Source organism: Oncorhynchus nerka, linkage group LG17, assembly GCF_034236695.1.
Source record: "Oncorhynchus nerka isolate Pitt River linkage group LG17, Oner_Uvic_2.0, whole genome shotgun sequence".
NCBI classification, from domain to species: Eukaryota; Metazoa; Chordata; class Actinopteri; order Salmoniformes; family Salmonidae; genus Oncorhynchus; species Oncorhynchus nerka.
The window spans coordinates 15,555,504-15,581,654 of NC_088412.1; the positions used below are offsets into that span (position 1 = coordinate 15,555,504).

Sequence of the window (26,151 nt, forward strand, 5' to 3'; positions counted from 1 at the left end):
GCTGAGGGATAGGGAAGGGGAAGGTTTGGTAGAAAGCTGAGGGATGGGGCTGGGGAAGGTTTGGTAGAAAGCTGAGGGATGGGGAAGGGGAAGGTTCCGAAAAACACAAACCTTTGGACCTCTTGAGTTATTTTAATATCGGTGCTACTGATCCAGATCAGTGAACACTACTTTAGTTAGATAGACTGTCGGTTAATGATTGTTTACTAGGCTAATACCTCCATGGCAGTAATTCCCTGCCAAACTCAACACAACACAGTCCACTGGGTGAACTGCATGATCACTGTTTACCCTCAATTTTCTTGGCTCCATAAACTCTGACCCCTGCCCAGTTGGTCAGAACCTCCCTGTTAATGAGATTTAGTATTTCACAGAGGGGGATAGGAGAGAGAAGTGAAGTGAAGCAAAGGGTACAGAGTACATGGAAGAGTCTGGCGGCCATCTCTTCTCTGCATCCTTTACGTCCTTACCTGCTGAGAAGGTGAGCTGGATTTGATCCTCGATGATCTCCAAGGCCATGAAGTCGTGCTTCTCGTTAAACCTTCCGTTGTAAAGCAGCAGGGCATTCCTCTCTCTGGTGGCAAACCTGCAGGCCATACAGGAGGTCAGACAGGAGGTCATACAGGAGCAAAGGTCACATTGATTGTACAGTACAGTACAGGCTTGGGGTAAAACACATTTCAATTTCAGAAGTACAATGAAATTCTAACTCCAATTCTCATTTTTTTCCAATACTTTCAATTAGGAAAATTTGGAATTGGAAATTAATTTACTTTCTGAATTGACTGAAATTGAAATGGAATTGACCCTAACCCTGGTACAGTATATTATCAGCAGTATATTATCATTGATTGTATACTATATTATTACTTATTAAACAGTACAATATATTATATTATCATTGATTATACAGTACAGTACACTGAGTGTACAAAATATTAAGAACACCTTCCTAATATTGAGTTGCCCTCAGAACAGCCTCAATTCGTCAGGGCATGGACTCAAACAAGGTGTCGAAAGAATTCCACAGGGATGCTGGCCCAAATTGACTCCAATGCTTCCCACAGTTGAGTCAAGTTGGCTGGATGTCCTTTGGGTGATGGACCATTCTTGATACACACGGGAAACTGTTGTATGAAAAACAGTGCCTGGCACCTACTACCATACCCCGTTCAAAGGCACTTAAATATTTTGTATTGCCTATTCACCCTCTGAATGGCACACATACACAATCCGTGTCTCAATTGTCTCAAGGCTTAAACCTGTCTTGAGGTAATGAAAGAACGGGGGAGAGTGGGACACATTGAGAGACAAATTAACCTGGGAAATGACGGACAATGAGAGTGAAAAGGGAAAATTGAAAAAATAATCATATTGAACTAAAGACAATGAGAGGAGCAAAAGGAATTTGGAAAATGATGGAGGGAAGGAGGATTGGTGCGGACAGACATAGAACCAGAGCTAGTACTGGGAGCCATTCCGCTGTGTGTCATGAACCCTTTGGCACGTAGCGGGTACGGACACAAAGGTCAAAAGCCATATGGCACACGGCAGCGTCACAGGAAACCATGATCAACAAAGCCAAACATCTAGAGTCCCCTGGCTCCACGCATCACTTCCTGTTTTTACCTTTGCCAGGGAACCTGAGCTGGACGCGAGGAAGAGATGTTTCACTACAGCCTTGATATATAAAATGTCACTCCAGGCAAGCTCTTAAACTTTTAAAGTATTTCAAATTAAAAATGAATACTATTTGAACCAATATCTGCACTTTACCACTGGATGAAATGGCTTGTGCTTCTTTTGTGAAAACAGAACAGAAATGTCAAGGCTGATGTACCAGCCCTGTGTTTCAGCACTTCTGTGATTTGAAGTTCAGATGTGCCTATGCCTAAGCATGTCAAGTGAGTGAGACAATGAGAATGAGACAATGTTTATTTGGGATTCCATTGATACAGCCATTACTGCTTATTACAAAGGGTTGTATGTACAGTACCAGTCAAAAGTTTGGACACACCTACTCATTCAAGGGTTTTTCTTTATTTTTCCTATTTTTTTACATTGTAGAATAATAGTGAAGACATCACAACTATGAACTAACACATATGGAATCATATAGTGACCAAAAAATGGTTAAACAAATCTAAATATACTTCAGCAATTTCAAAGTAGCCACTCTTTGCTTTGATGACAGCTCTGCACACTCTTGGCATTCTCTCAACCAGCTTCATGAGGAATGCTTTTCCAACAGTCTTGAAGGAGTTCCCACATATGATGAGTGCTTGTTGGCTGATTTTCCTTCACTCTGCAGTCCAACTTATCCCAAACCTTCTCAATTGGGTTGAGGTCAGGTGATTGTGGAGACCAGGTCATCTAATGCAGCACTCCCTCACTCTACTTCTTCGTCAAATAGCCCTTACACAGCCTGGAGGTGTGTTGGGTCATTGTCATGTTGAAAAACAAATGATAGTCCCACTAAACGCAAACCAGATGGGATGATGTATCGCTGCAGAATGCTGTGGTGGCCATCCTGGTTAAGTGTGCCTTGAATTCTAAATAAATCACTGACAGTGTCAGCAAAGCACCATCACACCTCCTCCTCCATGCTTCACAGTGGGAACCACGCATGCGGAGATCATCCGTACACCTACTATGCATCTCACAGCGGTTGGATGAGACCAAAGGACAGATTTCCACCAGTCTAATGTCCATTGCTCGTGTTTCTTGGCACAAGCAAGTGTCTACTTATTATTGGTGTACTTTAGTAGTGGTTTCTTTGCAGAAATTCGACCATGAAGTCCTGATTCACGCAGTCTCCTCTGAACAGTTGATGTCGAGATGTGTCTGTTACTTGAACTCTGTGATGCTGCAATTTTTGAGGCTGGTAACGCTAATGAACGTATCCTCTGCAGCAGAGCTAACTGTGGGTCTTCCTTTCCTAGGGCGGTCCTCATGAGAGCCAGTTTCATCATAATCTTTGATAGTTTTAGCAACTGCACTTGAAGAAACTTTCAAAGTTCTTGAAATGTTCCATTTTGACTGACCTTCATGTCTTTAAGTAATGGTGGACTGTGGTTTATCTTTGTTTATTTGAGCTATTGTTGCCATAATATGGACTTGGTATTTTACCAAATAGGGCTATCTTCTGTATACCAACCCTACCTTGTCACAACGCAACTGATTGGCTCAGTTGGGCGGCAGGGTAGCCTAGTGGTTAGAGCGTTGGACTAGTAACCGTGAAGGTTGCAACTTCAAACCCCAAGTTCAAACCCTCGAGCTGACATGGTACAAATCTGTCGTTCTGCTCCTGAACAGGCAGTTAACCCACTGTTCCTAGACCGTCATTGAAAATAAGAATTTGTTCTTAACTGACTTGCCTAGTTAAATAAAGGTTAAAAAAATATTTAAAAAATACAAATAAAAATGCATTAAGAACTAAATAAATTCCACAAATTAACTTTTAACAAGGCACACCTGTTAATTGAAATGCATTCCAGGTGAAGCTCATGAAGCTGGTTGAGAGAATGACAGCCCAGCTGTCATCAAGGCAAGGGTAGTTGTTTTGAATAATCTCAAATCTAAAATACATTTAGATTTGTTTAACACTTTTTTGTTTACTACATGATTCCATATGTGTTATTTCATAGTTTTGACGTCTTCACTATTATTCTACAATGTAGAAAATAGTAAAAAATATATATAAAAACCCTTGAATAAGTAGATGTATCCAAACTTTTGACTGGTACTGTATATTCAGACATGGCGTTAGATGTGTACCATTTGGCTCAGTACTATGTCAAAAAAACTCCAGGTGTTTTTGAATGCAAAGAGAACCCCCCCAAAAAGCCACTAATACACACGTACACATTATTACAGGGACATGTTATAAGACACATAGGTGTACTTACATGAAGGACACAGTGAAGTGAAACCTCTGCCGTAGCCCTCTGAAGGTGATGAAGGACTGGCCAGGGAAGCTGCGGGTGCTCATCTCACAATAGGGTTTCTGGTACTCCCCTGGGAGGCACTGGCACACAAACCCCCCTACCAGGAGATCCACACACCTGGCCCCGTTCTTACACACCCCCGGGACGCAACGGCCAGAGCGGGAGTTCACCTCACAATGCTCACCTGTAGGAAGGGAAAAGGAAACGGGCGGCCCAGGTGAGCGGGAGTTCACCTCACAATGCTCATCTGTAGGAAGGGAAAAGGAAACGGGCGGCCCAGGTGAGCGGGGGTTCACCTCACAATGCTCACCTGTAGGAAGGGGAAAGGAAACGGGCGGCCCAGGTGAGCGGGAGTTCACCTCACAATGCTCACCTGTAGGAAGGGAAAAGGAAACGGGCGGCCCAGGTGGGCGGGAGTTCACCTCACAATGCTCACCTGTAGGAAGGGAAAAGGAAACGGGAGGCCCAGGTGAGCGGGAGTTCACCTCACAATGCTCACCTGTAGGAAGGGAAAAGGAAACGGGCGGCCCAGGTGAGCGGGAGTTCACCTCACAATGCTCACCTGTAGGAAGGGAAAAGGAAACGGGCGGCCCAGGTGAGCGGGAGTTCACCTCACAATGCTCACCTGTAGGAAGGGAAAAGGAAACGGGCGGCCCAGGTGAGCGGGAGTTCACCTCACAATGCTCACCTGTAGGAAGGGAAAAGGAAACGGGCGGCCCAGGTGAGCGGGAGTTCACCTCACAATGCTCACCTGTAGGAAGGGAAAAGGAAACGGGAGGCCCAGGTGAGCGGGATTTCACCTCACAATGCTTACCTGTAGGAAGGGAAAAGGAAACGGGAGGCCCAGGTGGGCGGGTATAAAAAACTGCTGAATATAAAAAACGCATGTTCTCCTTTAAATCCTCCTTTCAGGCCTTTATATTGTGATGTGTTCTGGGCGAAGCCCCACAAATATATTTTGGGGAACAAGCTGAAATTAGTCAGGTTTTCAGCAGACACAAGTTCAACTCCATTACAACACAACCTACAAGCTAGTCTGAATGGACTCAGAAAGAGGGGGGTTGGACCTTCACAAGCATGTCAAAACACAGCAGATTGTAACCACCATGCTCTGTGACCCAGACTGACCCTCGGCTCTTTGCTGGAACCAAATGGCTTGTGGCATAATGACAACAGAACAATGGAGTGTCTTTGTCCAAGCAGCAGGCCACCTTGGTGGTCTGTAAGACACCTGTCATGACCCGTCAGCAACCCATACTGACACTGTCCTGCCTGGTTAACTAGACCTGAGATGTGTTTCGGAGGTGACACCATTCAAATGGATGCTGATGTCAGTAGTGATGACATCACTCTGTTTTCCTTTCCCTAAGAGCTTGGGGTGACCATTAAGGGGTCACGTACTGAGCTGAAAGATAGCTCCCAATAAAAAAAACAGGAAAGGATCATTTACAGTATGGTAACAATGTATTACACAACAAGGCTTTTATATGGAAGCGATAGAGAACAGAGACAGGAAGACTACAGAGAAATGTGTGTGGAAAGTGAAGTGGGATTATGTCACCCTTTAAGGGTCATTGTATTACATATTATGAAAAAGAGCACCATGGAGTCAAGAGATGATTTTCCCACAGGTCAAAAAGAACATTGTCAACCCACAAGGTCTTTGCATTCCAATGTGCCACTACCAGATCTATTTCCAGCTCCTAGTGTGGGGTGTTGTGTGCTGCAAATTACCCTGACAAGATCTGGATAAAAAGAACACTGATGACTTACGGGGCATGGAATTCCAGCAGGTAATGACCCGACTGCAAGACAGATAATCTCCGGTTTGGAGGGAATTACAAGGGATCTTTTTCCAGAAAGTGTGAGAAACCTGAGGCCAACACTGTCAGGTCAACCATCATCAGCCACGTTATGACTTGAGACTACCTGGGGCTGGCCAAGAGTCTTCAAAGCGTAGATGGCTAGGGTTTGATTAACAGGTAATAGCTTCTCTGCAGAATCATGGTTTTGACTGTGGGCCATGTCTTTAATATAGGGGGAATATTAAACTCTACAGACAGAGGGCTCTGTCAAAGCAGATGTGAGTTCTCGGTGGGGGTAGGCATGTTTCTATCTAAGTACTAATGACACAGAGACTAACCCTAACCCTAAACCAATGAGAGAAAGACTAACCCTAATCCTAATACCAGAGAGACTAACACCAACCATAATGACATAAGTAGTTGTTGTTAGTGCGTATCCTTAGATATACTGCAAAAATTGTCTGTTGAGACTGTTCTTTTTTAAATTATTCATTGTAATTCACTACAAAGCTGTATCATTCAACCTTAATGACAAAGATAATGACCCTAACCCTAATGACAGGGAGACTAACCTTAACCATAATGACAGAGAGACTAACCCTAACAACAGAGAGACTAACCCTAACCCTAAAGACAGAGAGACTAACCCTAACCCTAACAACAGAGAGACTAACCCTAACCCTAACAACAGAGAGACTAACCTTAACCATAATGACAGAGACTAACCCTAACCCTAACGACAGAGAGACTAACCCTAACACTAATGACAGAGAGACTAACCCTAACCCTAACGACAGAGAGACTAACCCTAACACTAATGACAGAGAGACTAACCCTAACACTAATGACAGAGAGACTAACCCTAACCCTAACGACAGAGAGACTAACCCTAACACTAATGACAGAGAGACTAACCCTAACCCTAACAACAGAGAGACTAACCCTAACCCTAAAGACAGAGAGACTAACCTTAACCATAATGACAGAGAGACTAACCCTAACCCTAACGACAGAGAGACTAACCCTAACCCTAACAACAGAGAGACTAACCCTAACCCTAAAGACAGAGAGACTAACCCTAACACTAATGACAGAGAGACTAACCCTAACCCTAACGACAGAGAGACAGGAAAGAAAGTCAAAAGCAAAGTCAGAGTGAAAGGTGAAAGAAAGACTGACGTGAAAAAGAGCGGATCAAGAATGGGGTGAAAGAAAAAGAGTCAAGTAGAAAACCAAAAAGTGGATAACAACACTCACCGGTGAAGTCCTCCGGACACTCACAAGTGTACCCGCCTTCCCTGCTCCGGCACTTGCCGTTATTCTGGCAGGGACCCGAGTAGCACAGGTCAATCTCTGTCTCACAGTAGTCCCCCGTGAAACCTGCTGGACATCGGCAGCGCAGCCCCGTCACTGGGTGGATAGGCCTGAACAGCACCGTATCCGAGGACACGAAGGGTGCCGAGCTGTCGAACCTCAGCACCGACACACACTTCATGTAGTTCTCACAGGGCTCGCGGAGGCAGATGTTATCGTCAAAGGGCAGCACATGCTGGCTGGACACCAGGGTGAGCAGAGTCCGGTTCAGATAAATCTGCTCCTGCAGGGCTTCTGAGGGGAAGAAAGGTCCAGAGGGGATGGTGCCCCCGGGTCCCCCAGGAGGGCGCAGGGCGGAGAAAGTGACGTTGAGGATTCTCCCCTGGACGTGTGTGTCCTTCTGGATGTTGAAGACGAAGACGCCATCAGGGCGGGTGGACAGGACCGCTGCCACGCCCTCCATGAAGAGGGCGAGCAGCGGGGACAAGAAGCGCTCTTGGGACATGTTCTCAAGGCGCACCGTTATGCTGTTGGTCAGCATGTCGTCGGTGATAATGGTGACACGCAGGGTGCAGAGGGCCGTGACACGGTGGACGCCGTCTGGAAGCAGAGACAACCAGGATCAACCAGGGTCATAGAATAACACTTTAAAGATACATTAAAGACACAAAAGTCATGTCAGTCAACATTTGAAAACATACCCCATTAACCTAATCGCAAACAAAGCACTGCTTTTCATCTCTGCTGGCTTGTTCCACTTTAACGTAGTGCCTTTTGGTTTGAAGAATGGTCCAGTAACTTTTCAACTTTATCACCACAATAAAGCAAGATTCTTTAACAATGATCACTGGAGAAAGATTCCTACTGACTGTGCCCACTTTTTCATCCAGTGTCAAATCCAAGGTAAAACTCCAACCTGTGAACATTAGCGCAGACAGTGTTTCCTCCATTTAAACTGAAAGAGTTTAATTTGGGATATAGGCTAGCAAAGTAGGTAGAAGCACTTTCAAGTTCACTGTTGCAACACTAACAATACACTGCATGAATACATGCCATGGTATAGTGTTCCTTGTCAGTATCTGACAGACACAATGTCCAATGTACCATAGCCCTACACCATAGCCCTACACTATAGCCCTACACCATAGCCCTACACCATAGCCCTACACTATAGCCCTACACCGTAGCCCTACACTATAGCCCTACACTATAGCCCTACACCATAGCCCTACACTATAGCCCTACACTATAACCCTACACCATAGCCCTACACTATAGCCCTACACCATAGCCCTACACCATAGCCCTACACCATAGCCCTACACTATAGCCCTACACTATAGCCCTACACCATAAGCCCTACACCATAGCCCAACACCATAGCCCTACACTATAGCCCTACACCATAGCCCTACACCATAGCCCTACACTATAGCCCAACACCATAGCCCTACACTATCGCCCTACACCATCGCCCTACACCATAGCCCTACACCATAGCCCTACACTATAGCCCTACACCATAGCCCTACACTATAGCCCTACACCATAGCCCTACACTATAGCCCTACACCATAGCCCTACAACATAGCCCTACACTATAGCCTTACACCATAGCCCTACACCATAGCCCTACACTATAGCCCTACACCATAGCCCTACACTATAGTCCTACACTATAGCCCTACACCATCGCCCTACACTATAGCCCTACACCATAGCCCTACACCATCGCTCTACACCATCACCCTACCACAATTGGCCTACACCATAGCCCTACACCAACACCCTACACCATCGCCCTACACCATAGCCCTACACCAACGCCCTACACCATAGCCCTACACCATCGCCATACACCAACGCCCTACACCAACGCCCTACACCAACGCCCTACACCATAGCCCTACACCAACACCCTACACCATCGCCCTACACCATCACTCTACACCAACGCCCTACACCAATGCCCTACACCATCACCCTACACCAACACCCTACACCATAGCCCTACACCAACGCCCTACACCATAGCCCTACACCAACACCCTACACCAACACCCTACACCATCACTCTACACCAACGCCCTACACCAACGCCCTACACCAACACCCTACACCATAGCCCTACACCAACGCCCTACACCATAGCCCTACACCAACACCCTACACCATCGCCCTACACCATCACTCTACAACAACGCCCTACACCATCACCCTACACCAACGCCCTACACCAACACCCTACACCAACGCCCTACACCAACGCCCTACACCAACACCCTACACCAACGCCCTACACCAACGCCCTACACCAACACCCTACACCATCGCCCTACACCATCACTCTACACCAACGCCCTACACCAACGCCCTACACCATCACCCTACACCAACACCCTACACTATCGCCCTCTACACCAACACCCTACACCAACGCCCTACACCAACGCCCTACACCAACACCCTACACCATCGCCCTACACCATCACTCTACACCAACGCCCTACACCAACGCCCTACACCATCACCCTACACCAACACCCTACACCATCGCCCTACACCAACACCCTACACCAACGCCCTACACCAACGCCCTACACCATCTCCCTACACCAACACCCTACACCATCGCCCTACACCAACGCCCTACACCAACGCCCTACACCAACGCCCTACACCAACGCCCTACACCATCGCCCTACACCAACGCCCTACACCATCGCCCCACCACACCAACGCCCTACACCAACGCCCTACACCAACGCCCTACACCAACGCCCTACACCATCGCCCTACACCATCGCTCTACACCAACGCCCTACACCATCACCCTACACCAACACCCTACACCATCGCCCTACACCAACACCCTACACCAACGCCCTACACCAACGCCCTACACCATCACCCTACACCAACACCCTACACCATCGCCCTACACCAACGCCCTACACCAACGCCCTACACCATCACTCTACACCAACACCCTACACCATCGCCCTACACCATAGCCCTACAACATCGCCCTACACCATAGCCCTACACCAACGCCCTACACCAACGCCCTACACCATAGCCCTATAGTGAGAGATGAAGGACTATGCCTAAAACCAGTGGGTTGAATAGGGTCAAGGGAATTATTTCCAGATTGTTAAGGCTTTGTTTGGCGTGCTCTCCACCCTGATGGTTCTTCACAGTACCCCTCTACCATGTGAACGCAGAGTGGTATAATTACCAAACAAAGAGGACAAGGTTTCGACTCTTGTTACACTGTCCTCTCACATACTGTCAACTGAGCCAGACACGCAAGGGTAGACACAACAAAAGCCCCCCCCAACACACACACACACACACGAAAGATCCCCAGTAGCAGCTGGTCATACAAAGACATATGGTCATACAAAGACACACAAAGGTTTGTAGACAAAAGAGAGATTTTCTGTACTTGTACCACATAATTACAAGGAACATGTATTTGTGTATATTAAGTATCTACAATCTGGGAAACTCTACCTCAGTCCAAATCAATGCTTGTCCCTACCCCACTCAGATACCGTTTACTTTACCTCAGGAGCCAATGACTGCATTCCCATTACGTCTTTCAAAACCCACTTAACAAGATTAGAACAAAAGCAATCTGAATATTTGCCTAAAGAACATATTTCAAGGCTTTTATTTGTGTTGTATCATGCAATACAATGTAAAAGCTTTACGTTTGAGGTAAACTTTAAATAGGCGTACCAAGCCCATCCTGGTAAATAATCTTGAGCTATAAAATGCTGGGATCACAATAGAAATTCGAAGGCACTCTGACTGAAGACAAACAGGGTGATACACAACCAACAACTTGCTAAAGGCAAGGCACTGTACATTTGATAAGATGTCTGCACCCTGTTCCCTGCATTAGCATTTATTATAATTAACCCAGTCCCACACACATCTCACCTTAACCCAGTCCCATTTCAAAGGCCTTAATATCTGCGTTTGATAACTGTACCAATTGGCTTTTGCCATCATCTCGTTTGAAGTAATGGTCTCGTTATCTAGGAGATATGCTGATGCTTGCATGCCCAGGCAAACAGGACACCCTGGTGTGTGTCTGTCAGACACTGAGATACCCGCCACTAGAATTGGCACACAAGCCAAAGAGGTGCTCTTTATCTAATGGGTGCCAAGCAGACCACTCTCTGAATGCATGACTGGGTTGTAATTGTGTTAGACTGGGATTTTAATGCACTATTCATTACCAGGGTCTGTACCACCACGCTACTGCCTACTAATTCATTGTTGCTGATCAGACTATTCCATTTAATTTAAAACGAAAAAACATTTAGATGTTTTAAAGTAGTTCATTTGTTTGCTGGTGGTATGTGCAACCTTGTCATCCCTTATTTTCGCTTGAATGGACCTTGTTGTGTTTTTAAACTGAAGTAACAAGTTGTCTGGCAAATGCTGCCTCTTCAATTTACTCCATATTTCTTCTGTTTGTACAAATCTTCTCATTGTACAATGCAAAGATATGCTGTTCAGCAATAGTTCATCATTTATTAATAGTTTAGAACCACCCAGAGGTGGCAATCGCCAAATCCTATGTTTATGTAACCAATTTTGTCTAACAACTTAAGGTGAATTGTGTGTGGGACTGGGCGACTACTAGCTATGCATTATGGACAGGGGAGTGACAGATGGGAGTTCAGCAAGCAGTGGGACACAGATGGATCAAATGTCAACATTAGCCATTAGCTCTTCCGTGCCCAGACACCCTCCCTCCTCCCAATAGGGTTGGTTATTCCTTGACAAAACACCCTCCCTCCTCCCAATAGGGTTGGTTATTCCTTGACAAAACACCCTCCCTCCTCCCAATAGGGTTGGTTATTCCTTGACAAAACACCCTCCCTCCTCCCAATAGGGTTGGTTATTCCTTGACAAAACACCCTCCCTCCTCCCAATAGGGTTGGTTATTCCTTGACAAAACACCCTCCCTCCTCCCAATAGGGTTGGTTATTCTTTGACAAAACACTCTCCCTCCTCCCAATAGGGTTGGTTATTCCTTGAAAAAACACCCTCCCTCCTCCCAATAGGGTTGGTTATTATTTGACAAGACACCCTCCCACCTCCAAATAGGGTTGGTTATTCCTTGACAAGACACCCTCCCACCACCAAATAGGGTTGGTTATTCCTTGACAAGATACCCTCCCTCCTCCCAATAGGGTTGGTTATTCCTTGACAAGATACCCTCCCTCCTCCCAATAGGGTTGGTTATTCCTTGACAAGACACCCTCCCTCCTCCCAATAGGGTCGGTTATTCCTTGACAAGACACCCTCCCTCCTCCAAATAGGGTTGGTTATTCCTTCCCTCCTCCCAATAGGGTTATTCTGTGTGAACAAAAAACGTCAATCGGATTCAGTATTTTCCAGGAATTTAGAAGAAAGAAATGTCCTTTGGAGGAAGATGTTTCTGTTTCTCACAGAATGACCCTACTGAGACAAACAACTACTTTTATCTATGCTCTTTCAAGACCTAACCTACCTTTTCTTTCCAATGACAAACACCCGACCCAACATAGAATTTGATTCACCAGCTCAAACACAAATCGATAAAGCTTAAATGGCAATAGTGATGCTTTACATCTTCGGATATACTGGACATAATACTTGTTTTTTTGCCATCAATTCTGTCTTTACAACATATTTTTGGTAAATAACAAAAACAACAAACTGAGCGTTTTGGCATGTTTTATTTCAGGGTCTAAAAACTCAATTAAGAAACAATCAACTCCACTACGCCCCATCACAGGCATAGGCATTGCATTTAGGCAGACAAGGAGTGCTCTTAATCGTCCGTGACCTCTGTTAGCAATGTGAGGAAGAATAGGGTCACTGTTACAGCCAGGCAGAGCACTGTTATACCAAAATAACAAGCAACTGCACTGAGGGGCTAACTATTTCATTACTCCTGGGAGGTTTGAGGTTAGCTACTTCGTTTAGCTTTTAGCTGTGGTCTGTCTTATTACATCAACTGGTCGTTGCAGACAAGTACAGTTGATATAAATAATATGGCTTAGGTTGAAGCAATGTTGAAAGTAAGAGTTTAAGATGAGAAGCTTTAACATTGAAATGACATAAACAAAGACAGAGAGACTTTTCTAAACGAATGTCCCTGTGAATGTTCAAGTCCTCAGTTGGAATGTAACCTGTATGAGTACACTGATCCATCTCATTATCCACCATTGAATCCACAGGTTTGAAAATAGCGTACAATATAATTTGGGTGGATGTAGGCTAACGCTGAGAAATCAAACATTTCTTTCAGCTCAACAGATTGTCAAAGGCAATGTCACACTGTGTGAATTCACTTAACAGTTGACTGGATTGGATCCTTCTGCGTCTCAATTGTAGCTAATGAAATTACATCCCTTCCCTTTCCATCATTAACAGGGTCTATGATCCACAAATCCAGGATTCTCCCATTGCGGCTTCGTCAATTGCTCTTTTTGTAGAAAGATGATAGTATGTCTCCTAGATCAGTAGCACAACATACAAGATGTTCTACCTCCCCAAAAAAGCCTTGGCAACAGCATTGCTGGTGGCTGACCCAAATAATACATTGGTGCTTGGTGCTGGGCCAGTGGCCAGCCATCGCACAAAGAGCCCTGGGAAAGACAACAGTCAGAGTGCCAATCTGCCTCCCCAAGTGCACACTTTGAGCGTGGAGCAGCACCCGGACATGAGTCTTTCCCAGCCCGTCATAGAGATATTTGATGACATTTCTTCAGCAGCACATGGTGGAGAAAAGTAATGACACCTTACTTGAATCCATGTCAAATAGCTTTGTTATACTTTACACAGAACAAACTAAATCTAGGGATTGCAGGAGATGCTTCAGAAATGTTGACACACACCTAGAAAATCATTAAAGAATCCAGCCACCCAAGTCATAGACTGTTCTCTTTGCTTCCACATGGCAAGTGGTACTGGTGCATCAAATCTGACACCAACAGGCTTCTGAACAGCTCCTATACCCAAGCGATAAGACTCCTAAACAGCTACAGAATATCTGAGTTGAGCCCTTTTTTTTTGCACCCTCTTTATGCACATTCACGCACACTACAACACACATAACATGCACACACATGTATACTGACTCCACACACATGTATACTGACTCCACACACATTTATACTGACTCCACACACATTTATACTGACTCCACACACATTTATACTGACTCCACACACATTTATACTGACTCCACACACATTTATACTGACTCCACACACATTTATACTGACTCCACACACATTTATACTGACTCCACACACATTTATACTGACTCCAACACACATAACATGCACACACATGTATACTGACTCCACACACATGTATACTGACTCCACATACATGTATACTGACTCCACACACATGTATACTGACTCCACACACATTTATACTGACTCCACACACATTTATACTGACTCCACACACATTTATACTGACTCCACACACATTTATACTGACTCCACACACATGTATACTGACTCCACACACATTTATACTGACTCCAACACACATTTATACTGACTCCAACACACATAACATGCACACACATCTATACTGACTCCACACACATGTATACTGACTCCAACACACATTTATACTGACTCCACACACATGTATACTGACTCCAACACACATTTATACTGACTCCACACACATGTATACTGACTCCACACACATTTATACTGACTCCAACACACATTTATACTGACTCCAACACACATAACATGCACACACATGTATACTGACTCCACACACATGTATACTGACTCCACATACATTTCTACTGACTCCACACACATTTCTACTGACTCCACACACATGTATACTGACTCCACACACATTTATACTGACTCCAACACACATAACATGCACACACATGTATACTGACTCCACACACATGTATACTGACTCCACATACATGTATACTGACTCCACACACATTTCTACTGACTCCACACACATTTCTACTGACTCCACACACATGTATACTGACTCCACACACATTTATACTGACTCCAACACACATTTATACTGACTCCAACACACATAACATGCACACACATGTATAATGACTCCACACACATGTATACTGACTCCAACACACATTTATACTGACTCCACACACATGTATACTGACTCCAACACACATTTATACTGACTCCACACACATGTATACTGACTCCACACACATTTATACTGACTCCAACACACATTTATACTGACTCCAACACACATAACATGCACACACATTATACTGACTCCACACACATGTATACTGACTCCACATACATTTCTACTGACTCCACACACATTTCTACTGACTCCACACACATGTATACTGACTCCACACACATTTATACTGACTCCAACACACATTTATACTGACTCCAACACACATAACATGCACACACATGTATACTGACTCCACACACATTTATACTGACTCCACACACATTTATACTGACTCCAACACACATAACATGCACACACATGTATACTGACTCCACACACATTTATACTGACTCCACACACATTTATACTGACTCCACACACATGTATACTGACTCCACACACATTTATACTGACTCCAACACACATAACATGCACACACATGTATACTGACTCCACACACATGTATACTGACTCCACACACATTTCTACTGACTCCACACACATTTATACTGACTCCACACACATGTATACTGACTCCACACACATTTCTACTGACTCCACACACATGTATACTGACTCCACACACATTTATACTGACTCCACACACATGTATACTGACTCCACACACATGTATACTGACTCCACACACATTTATACTGACTCCAACACACATTTATACTGACTCCAACACACATAACATGCACACACATAACATGCACACACATGTATACTGACTCCATACATTTATACTGACTCCACACACATTATACTGACTACACACATTTATACACACATGACTCCACACACATTTATACTGACTCCAACACACATAACATGCACACACATGTATACTGACTCCAACACATTTATACATTTATACTGACTCCACACACATTTATACTGACTCCACACACATTTATACTGACTCACACACATGTTATACTGACTGACTCACACACATGTATACTGACTCCAACACACATTTATACTGACTCCACACACATATACTGACACACACATTTATACTGACTCCACACACATGTATACTGACTCCACACACATTTATACTGACTCCAACACACATTTATACTGACTCCAACACACATGTATACTGACTCCACACACATTTATACTGACTCCAACACACATTTATACTGATGCACACACATGTATACTGACTCCACACACATGTATACTGACTCCAACACACATTTTATACTGACTCCAACACACATGTATACTGACTCCAACACACATTTACTGACTGACTCCACACACATGTATACTGACTCCACACACATTTATACTGACTCCACACACATTTATACTGACTCCAACACACATAACATGCACTCCACACACATGTATACTGACTCCAACACACACATTTATACTGACTCCAACACACATAACATGCACACACATGTATACTGACTCCACATACATTTCTACTGACTCCACACACATTTCTACTGACTCCACACACATGTATACTGACTCCACACACATTTATACTGACTCCAACACACATTTATACTGACTCCACACACATTTATACTGACTCCAACACACATAACATGCACACACATGTATACTGACTCCACACACATGTATACTGACTCCACATACATGTATACTGACTCCACACATATTTCTACTGACTCCACACACATTTCTACTGACTCCACACACATGTATACTGACTCCACACACATTTATACTGACTCCACACACATTTATACTGACTCCACACACATTTATACTGACTCCACACACATTTATACTGACTCCACACACATGTATACTGACTCCACACACATTTATACTGACTCCAACACACATTTATACTGACTCCAACCCACATAACATGCACACACATGTATACTGACTCCACACACATGTATACTGACTCCAACACACATTTATACTGACTCCACACACATGTATACTGACTCCAACACACATTTATACTGACTCCACACACATGTATACTGACTCCACACACATTTATACTGACTCCAACACACATTTATACTGACTCCAACACACATAACATGCACACACATGTATACTGACTCCACACACATTTATACTGACTCCACACACATTTATACTGACTCACACACATTTACTGACTGACACATGTATACACACACATGTATACTGACTCCACACACATTTATACTGACTCCAACACACATTTATACTGACTCCAACACATTTATACATAACATGCACACACATGTATACTGACTCCACACACATTTATACTGACTCCACACACATTTATACTGACTCCACACACATGTATACTGACTCCAACACACATATACTGATGCACACACATGTATACTGACTCCACACACATACTGACTCCATACTGACTCCACACACATTTATACTACTGACTCCACACACATTTATACTGACTCCACACACATGTATACTGACTCCACACACATTTCTACTGACTCCACACACATGTATACTGACTCCACACACATTTATACTGACTCCACACACATGTATACTGACTCCACACACATGTATACTGACTCCACACACATGTATACTGATTTTATACTGACTCCAACACACATTTATACTCACTCCAACACACATAACATGCACACACATGTATACTGACTCCACACACATTTATACTGACTCCACATTTATACACATTTATACTGACTCCAACACACATAACATGCACACACATGTATACTGACTCCACACACATTTATACTGACTCCACACACATGTATACTGACTCCACACACATTATACTGACTCCACACACATGTATACTGACTCCACACACATGTATACTGACTCCACACACATTTATACTGACTCCAACACACATTTATACTGACTCCAACACACATAACATGCACACATGTATACTGACTCTGACACACACATTTATACTGACTCCAACACACACATTTATACTGACTCCAACATTTATACACATAATTTATACATGTATACACAACACATAACATGTATACTGACTGACCACACACATTTATACTGACTCCACACACATGTATACTGACTCCACACACATGTATACTGACTCCACACACATGTATACTGACTCCACACACATGTATACTGACTCCACACACATTTATACTGACTCCACACACATTTATACTGACTCCAACACACATAACATGCACACTATGTATACTGACTCCACACACATGTATACTGACTCCACACATGTATACTGACTCCACATACATTTATACTGACTCCACACACATTTCTACTGACTCCACACACATTTCTACTGACTCCAACACACATAACATGCACACACATGTATACTGACTCCACACACATTTATACTGACTCCAACACACATAACATGCACACACATGTATACTGACTCCACACACATGTATACTGACCCACACTGCACACACATGTATACTGACTCCACACACATGTATACTGACTCCACACATTTTACTGAACACACATTTATACTGACTCCACACACATGTATACTGACTCCAACACACATTTATACTGACTCCACACACATGTATACTGACTCCACACACATTTATACTGACTCCAACACACATTTATACTGACTCCAACACACATAACATGCACACACATGTATACTGACTCCAACACACATTTATACTGACTCCAACACACATAACATGCACACACATGTATACTGACTCCACATACATTTCTACTGACTCCACACACATTTCTACTGACTCCACACACATGTATACTGACTCCACACACATTTATACTGACTCCAACACACATTTATACTGACTCCACACACATTTATACTGACTCCAACACACATAACATGCACACACATGTATACTGACTCCACACACATGTATACTGACTCCACATACATGTATACTGACTCCACACACATTTCTACTGACTCCACACACATTTCTACTGACTCCACACACATGTATACTGACTCCACACACATTTATACTGACTCCACACACATTTATACTGACTCCACACACATTTATACTGACTCCACACACATGTATACTGACTCCACACACATTTATACTGACTCCAACACACATTTATACTGACTCCAACCCACATAACATGCACACACATGTATACTGACTCCACACACATGTATACTGACTCCAACACACATTTATACTGACTCCACACACATGTATACTGACTCCAACACACATTTATACTGACTCCACACACATGTATACTGACTCCACACACATTTATACTGACTCCAACACACATTTATACTGACTCCAACACACATAACATGCACACACATGTATACTGACTCCACACACATGTATACTGACTCCACATACATTTCTACTGACTTCACACACATTTCTACTGACTCCACACACATGTATACTGACTCCACACACATTTATACTGACTCCAACACACATTTATACTGACTCCAACACACATGCATACACATGATATCCAACACACATAACATCCACACACATGTATACTGACTCCACACACATTTATACTGACTCCAACACACATAACATGCACACACATGTATACTGACTCCACACACATGTATACTGACTCCACACACATTTCTACTGACTCCACACACATTTATACTGACTCCACACACATGTATACTGACTCCACACACATTTCTACTGACTCCACACACATGTATACTGACTCCACACACATGTATACTGACTCCACACACATGTATACTGACTCCACACACATGTATACTGACTCCACACACATTTATACTGACTCCAACACACATTTATACTCACTCCAACACACATAACATGCACACACATGTATACTGACTCCACACACATTTATACTGACTCCACACACATTTATACTGACTCCAACACACATAACATGCACACACATGTATACTGACTCCACACACATTTATACTGACTCCACACACATGTATACTGACTCCACACACATGTATACTGACTCCACACACATGTATACTGACTCCACACACATGTATACTGACTCCACACACATTTATACTGACTCCAACACACATTTATACTCACTCCAACACACATAACATGCACACACATGTATACTGACTCCACACACATTTATACTGACTCCACACACATTTATACTGACTCCAACACACATAACATGCACACACATGTATACTGACTCCACACACATTTATACTGACTCCACACACATGTATACTGACTCCACACACATGTATACTGACTCCACACACATTTATACTGACTCCACACACATGTATACTGACTCCACACACATTTATACTGACTCCACACACATTTATACTGACTCCAACACACATAACATGCACACTATGTATACTGACTCCACACACATGTATACTGACTCCACACACATGTATACTGACTCCACATACATTTATACTGACTCCACACACATTTCTACTGACTCCACACACATTTCTACTGACTCCAACACACATAACATGCACACACATGTATACTGACTCCACACACATTTATACTGACTCCAACACACATAACATGCACACACATGTATACTGACTCCACACACATGTATACTGACTCCACATACATTTATACTGACTCCACATACATGTATACTGACTCCAACACACATACCATGCACACATATGTATACTGACTCCACACACATGTATACTGACTCCACACACATGTATACTGACTCCACACACATGTATACTGACTCCACACACATGTATACTGACTCCACACACATGTATACTGACTCCACACACATGTATACTGACTCCACATACATTTATACTGACTCCACACACATGTATACTGACTCCACACACATGTATACTGACTCCACACACATGTATACTGACTCCACACACATGTATAATGACTACACACACATTTATACTGACTCCACACACATGTATACTGACTCCACACACATTTATACTGACTCCACATACATGTATACTGACTCCACATACATTTCTACTGACTCCAACACACATTTATACTGACTCCACACACATTTATACTGACTCCACACACATTTATACTGACTCCACACACATGTATACTGACTCCACATACATTTATACTGACTCCACATACATGTATACTGACTCCACATACATTTCTACTGACTCCAACACACATTTATACTGACTCCACACACATTTATACTGACTCCACACACATTTATACTGACTCCACACACATTTATACTGACTCCACACACATGTATACTGACTCCACACACATTTATACTGACTCCACACACATTTATACTGACTCCACACACATGTATACTGACTCCACACACATTTATACTGACTCCACACACATTTATACTGACTCCAACACACATTTATACTGACTCCACACACATTTATACTTCTTATTTCTTCTTCTTTTATTTATTGTGTTTTTGTTCTACCTTAAGTAATTTTTAGTACTACATTGCTATTAATTACTGCATTTTTGGGGTTAGAGCTTTGAAGAAAGGCATTTCACCGTACTTTGCACGTGACATTAAAACATAATGTAGTTCAGTGAAAAGAAGCTGGTGCACACTGAGCTTGCACGTTCTTGTTTTGTGCCAACCTTTCGGCCGCATGGCCTTCATCACAGCTCTAACACGCATTTAGCCATTTCCTGGAAACAAAACTATCAGCTTTGATTGAAGATGACTAACTTAGGAGTAGGTCTATTCATTTGCCTGACATGCGACTGGAAGTGACTCTATTATTTTCCCTTACACGCGTTTGGGCCGCATTCTACGGCCACAATACTGACATTACACGGTCATACCCGCCCCAACACAACCCCAGAGGAATGCCATCAAAGCTGAGTGAGGCACCGCCAGGTTCATTCATGAAGCCTGTAGCAGTAAACGTGTCCATGTTGTGCCATAAAGCTCATGATAAGGATCTTATAGGCACTCAGGAATGGATGAGGCTCACAATGGAAGTCGGTCAGTTCAATTCGACTGCTTTTCAGTCAGACCTGAGACAAAAGAGGGGGAGAAGAAGGGTGATGGGGAAAGAAAGGAGTGGAAAATGTTTTTTAAAAAGTTTTAAAAAAAGAGAAGGTTACATGTGTAACTCTGTGTTGTTGTTTGTGTCGCACTGCTTTGATTTATCTTGGTCAGGTCGCAGTTGTAAATGAGAACATGTTCTCAACTAGCCTACCTGGTTAAATAAAGGTGAAATAAAAAAGAATAAAACATGTTAAAGGGAGAGAGGGAAAAGAGAGGTGTGGGGGGAGATAGAACACAGAGAGGAGAGAAAGTGGAGTGGAGGGAGGGGAAGGGACTGAGCACTCACATAGCGCTCCAAAGCTTGTCCCCATTCATCCGACTCTGGCTCTAAACAACATCGGTGGGGAACATTGAGGCTTTGATCATGGCAAAGGTATAAAACACCAGGAGAGAATAGCGTGGGGTGGTCCTCAACTGACCATGCTATTTTAGTTTATGGGTGTGTCTGTTCAACAGTGCCATAAGGAGATGCTACTGCAGACAGGGAGCTGGGTGAATAAAAACACTCAGCCTAAATGGAAGTAAAGTGGATAATGACCAGATATAGAAAACAGATGTGTGTGGCTACTAATGGCTACTAATTAGCATTGTTTTAATAGTATAGCCTAGATCTACAGTACTTATGACGGTGACATTTTGGGGGAATTTAAAGTGCAAATAGCCATATGGGATTTCAAATTTGCATCAATGAGAAAGGATTTCAAATTTGGAACGGATTTTAGTGCACTCCTCCACTTTCAGTGGAACCCTGCCAAATGTCAAGAATCCAGACATATTGCTACAAATGACTAGGTTTGCATGTACACTGTATAACTTGCCAGCTACTGTAGGTGTTCAACACATAAATCACTACACTGTCGTTCTAATAGTGATAGCTGACGTATGGTTATGACAAATGACCATAAATGGAATAGAATGCTTGGGGATTTCCACAACTGAAAACGCTGAGAGGTGAGTGGGTGTTAACTGTGTCGGCATTCTATTTTCTCTGGTCTATATCTGAGGTGAAATAACAGCATTCATTAACTCTGGAATGTCAGAAATGCAATTGTTAAACAGATTGTCTTGTTTTTCTCTTCAAAATGTTCAATCAAAATGTTCTGTAATAAACCATTGTTTCCCACAATTGTGTTTGAGGAATTCAGAGGTTAGAGAGAGCTTAATACTAGCAGTGGCTGATGCCCTATTGGCCCCTGTTGGCCCCAATGTATTTGTGTAATCTCAGAGAAAATACCATCACAGAACTCATGCTTTCTGTCTCAGATTTCAACAATTCCTTTTGTATCCCGCAGCAACCCTTTATTCCATTTGAAAATAAAGCTCCTCTCTGGTGAGTGGGTAGCTGAGGAAAAGGGGAACAATATGTGCAACTCAAATAAAAAAAAGCAACCAATGACTTAACACTCAACAAATATAATTTCCCAACTAAATCTGAATCAATGGTGTCAATAAATTGCAGCTTCATGATGAACAGCGAAACAAAACGCAGAATGCTTATTTAGCACAGAAACTAAACAGTTAGCAGTTAACTGGAAAGGCAACCAACTCAAAATACAAAAAAAGAACAGCCAACCTAGAATCAATGCTGTTCAGCATCTCACACAAAAAAAAGTGGAACTTTTGCTTAGAAGCCCAGTGTGAATTAGCTTATACGATCAAATGTGAGCTAGTTCGATGAAATCCCTGTTTTGACAGGCCCACTGTCTTGATCCTTGTCTGACAGCCCCAGACATGAAGAGAAAAAGCTAATCCCTTCTTTCAGTGGTTTTGTCTTTCCTCCGAGTCGCTGCCCCACAAACAGCTTTGTGTGAGCGTGACAGAAATCTGCATGGGAACAATAGCTCCCCAATGCCCTGCTTCTAATGGGCCCGAGAGGTCCCCCTCTCTGTAACTCCCAAAAAAGGGACCCGTTCTAGAACCCCCACCCCTCCCCAATAATGTCCCAAGGAGCCAGAATGCTTCCGGTTGCTATGGTGACACCCCACAAATTGCAAAAGCCTCTCAGCCTCTGAATTACCCCCTCTTTGCCCCTTTCTCCAGGGCTGAACCACTTTGGGTGTAGAGGGAGATAGAAACCTCCCCCACAGTTTCTTTAGGAGAGACGGACAGGTTAACATTACTTGAACTGGGGGGGTAGACGAAAGAGTCGAAAGCGGGCCATTAACAAAAAAAGGTTGTCTTATAAGATGTTAAGCCATAGAAAATGTCATACACATGAGGTGAATCACATCCTAAAGTTAGAGTCCAACCCCAAGTAAGGACAAAAAAATGTCCCAAAACATCAGTGCTGTGTGTAGTAAACAAATGAAACAGTTGCCAACTTGACAGCCTAATTTATTTTGAATTGTACCTTTATTTAACTAGGCAAGTCAGTTAAGAACAAATTCTTATTTCTAATGACAGCCTAGGAACAGTGGGTTAACTGCCTTGTTCAGGGGCAGAACAACAGATGTTTTACCTTGTCAGCTTGGGGATTCGATCTTGCAACCTTTTGGTTACTAGTCCAACACTCTAACCACTAGGTTACCTGCCGCCCAAAGCCCCTATTCCTGTTATCCAAAAAGTATGCCAGCAAGCATACCAACATGGGCTACGGGGATTCATTCTACCATTAAAGGATCTGACTGAAAAGTCCCTGACAATTGGCACGCTAAAGTCAACATGAGGTGTTGGGGATAGCGGGATAGCTCAAGACATGGACTACTGAATGACATCAGTTGAAGAGTCCAACCCCATCGTCACACATCCTATGGAAAAATCTCAATTGCATTTCCTTGATTCCTCACGTCCTCTCTCCTCGCCTCTTTCTCAAAACCCATTGGATGAGAAAGTCAGAAGTCCCTCCCCGCTGACCATCTCATCCAATAGATTTTGAGAAGGAGGTGAGGAGAGGACGTGAAGAATCAAGGAAATGCAATTCAGATTCTCCCCTAATCACCATCCGTCAGGACTTGAAGCACTTTAAGGCACGATGATGTCATCATTCCTATGTGCTTAGTCTAGTATCCACGGAAATTAAGTGCCAAGCTGAGAGGAGTGTGTGCTGCTATCCAGTAGTACCATTCACTCCAACGAAAGTGTAAGACTTTGATCAAACTTGCTCAAATAAGGTAGGCCTTATTCCCAAGGAATGGGAATGCATTTAAGAAAACTTGGGAAAATCCTGAATTGTAAAGGGCGAGTGATCTGAGGAAATTTAGTGGGCTTAGCGAAAGCTTTGGAGGATTATCATGAAAGTTTTTCTGGTTTGGGAAGTGACACATCGGCCCCTTACATCGGCCCTCACCTTTCATCAACTACAATCCCTCCAACCCGAAACAGCTTTCAAGTTGAACATTGAGATCAAATGCACATTAGAGGAAACAGCGCCACTGTTCATCCCAGCACATTCATTGCTTTTGTTTTGTTGTTGAAACAGAGTAGACAATCATTTGTGCCAGGTGTGATATCCCTCCTAAATAGCTCGGGCTAATGTTCCTACCGACTCAGTAAGGCCAGCAGGCTTTAAAAAAAAAATGTTGTTATTGGTATGTAACTGTTATGAAAGTTGTATTGTCAATTTTGTTTTATATTTAAACACCACTTTAAAAGTGTACATGACACTGCAACAAAATGTCCTCATGGGGATAATAAAGTCAGTAAGTAAGTAAGTAAGTAAGAGTAGAGGAGCCTCTGGCAGAGTGGGAGGAGCCTCTGACAGAGTAAGAGGAGCCTTTGGCAGAGTGGGAGGAGCCTTTGGAAGAGTGGGAGGAGCCTTTGGCATTGTGGGAAAAATAATTGCATTACACATTCTGTTG

At 43.2% G+C, this 26,151-nt stretch overlaps 1 protein-coding gene across 1 annotated transcript in view; it reads right to left on the minus strand.

Moving 5' to 3' along the window:
- The window catches only part of LOC115144765 (cadherin EGF LAG seven-pass G-type receptor 1-like), a 94,562-nt gene that overhangs the window by 42,625 nt on the left and 25,786 nt on the right, over window positions 1-26,151 (minus strand). Inside the window, exons 2-4 of the mRNA XM_029685815.2 lie at window positions 7,010-7,666; window positions 3,909-4,131; window positions 471-586 (exon numbers count right to left, since the gene is read on the minus strand). Of these exons, the coding sequence (XP_029541675.2) occupies window positions 471-586; window positions 3,909-4,131; window positions 7,010-7,666 (996 nt within the window). The remainder of the gene's footprint in view (window positions 1-470; window positions 587-3,908; window positions 4,132-7,009; window positions 7,667-26,151) is intronic.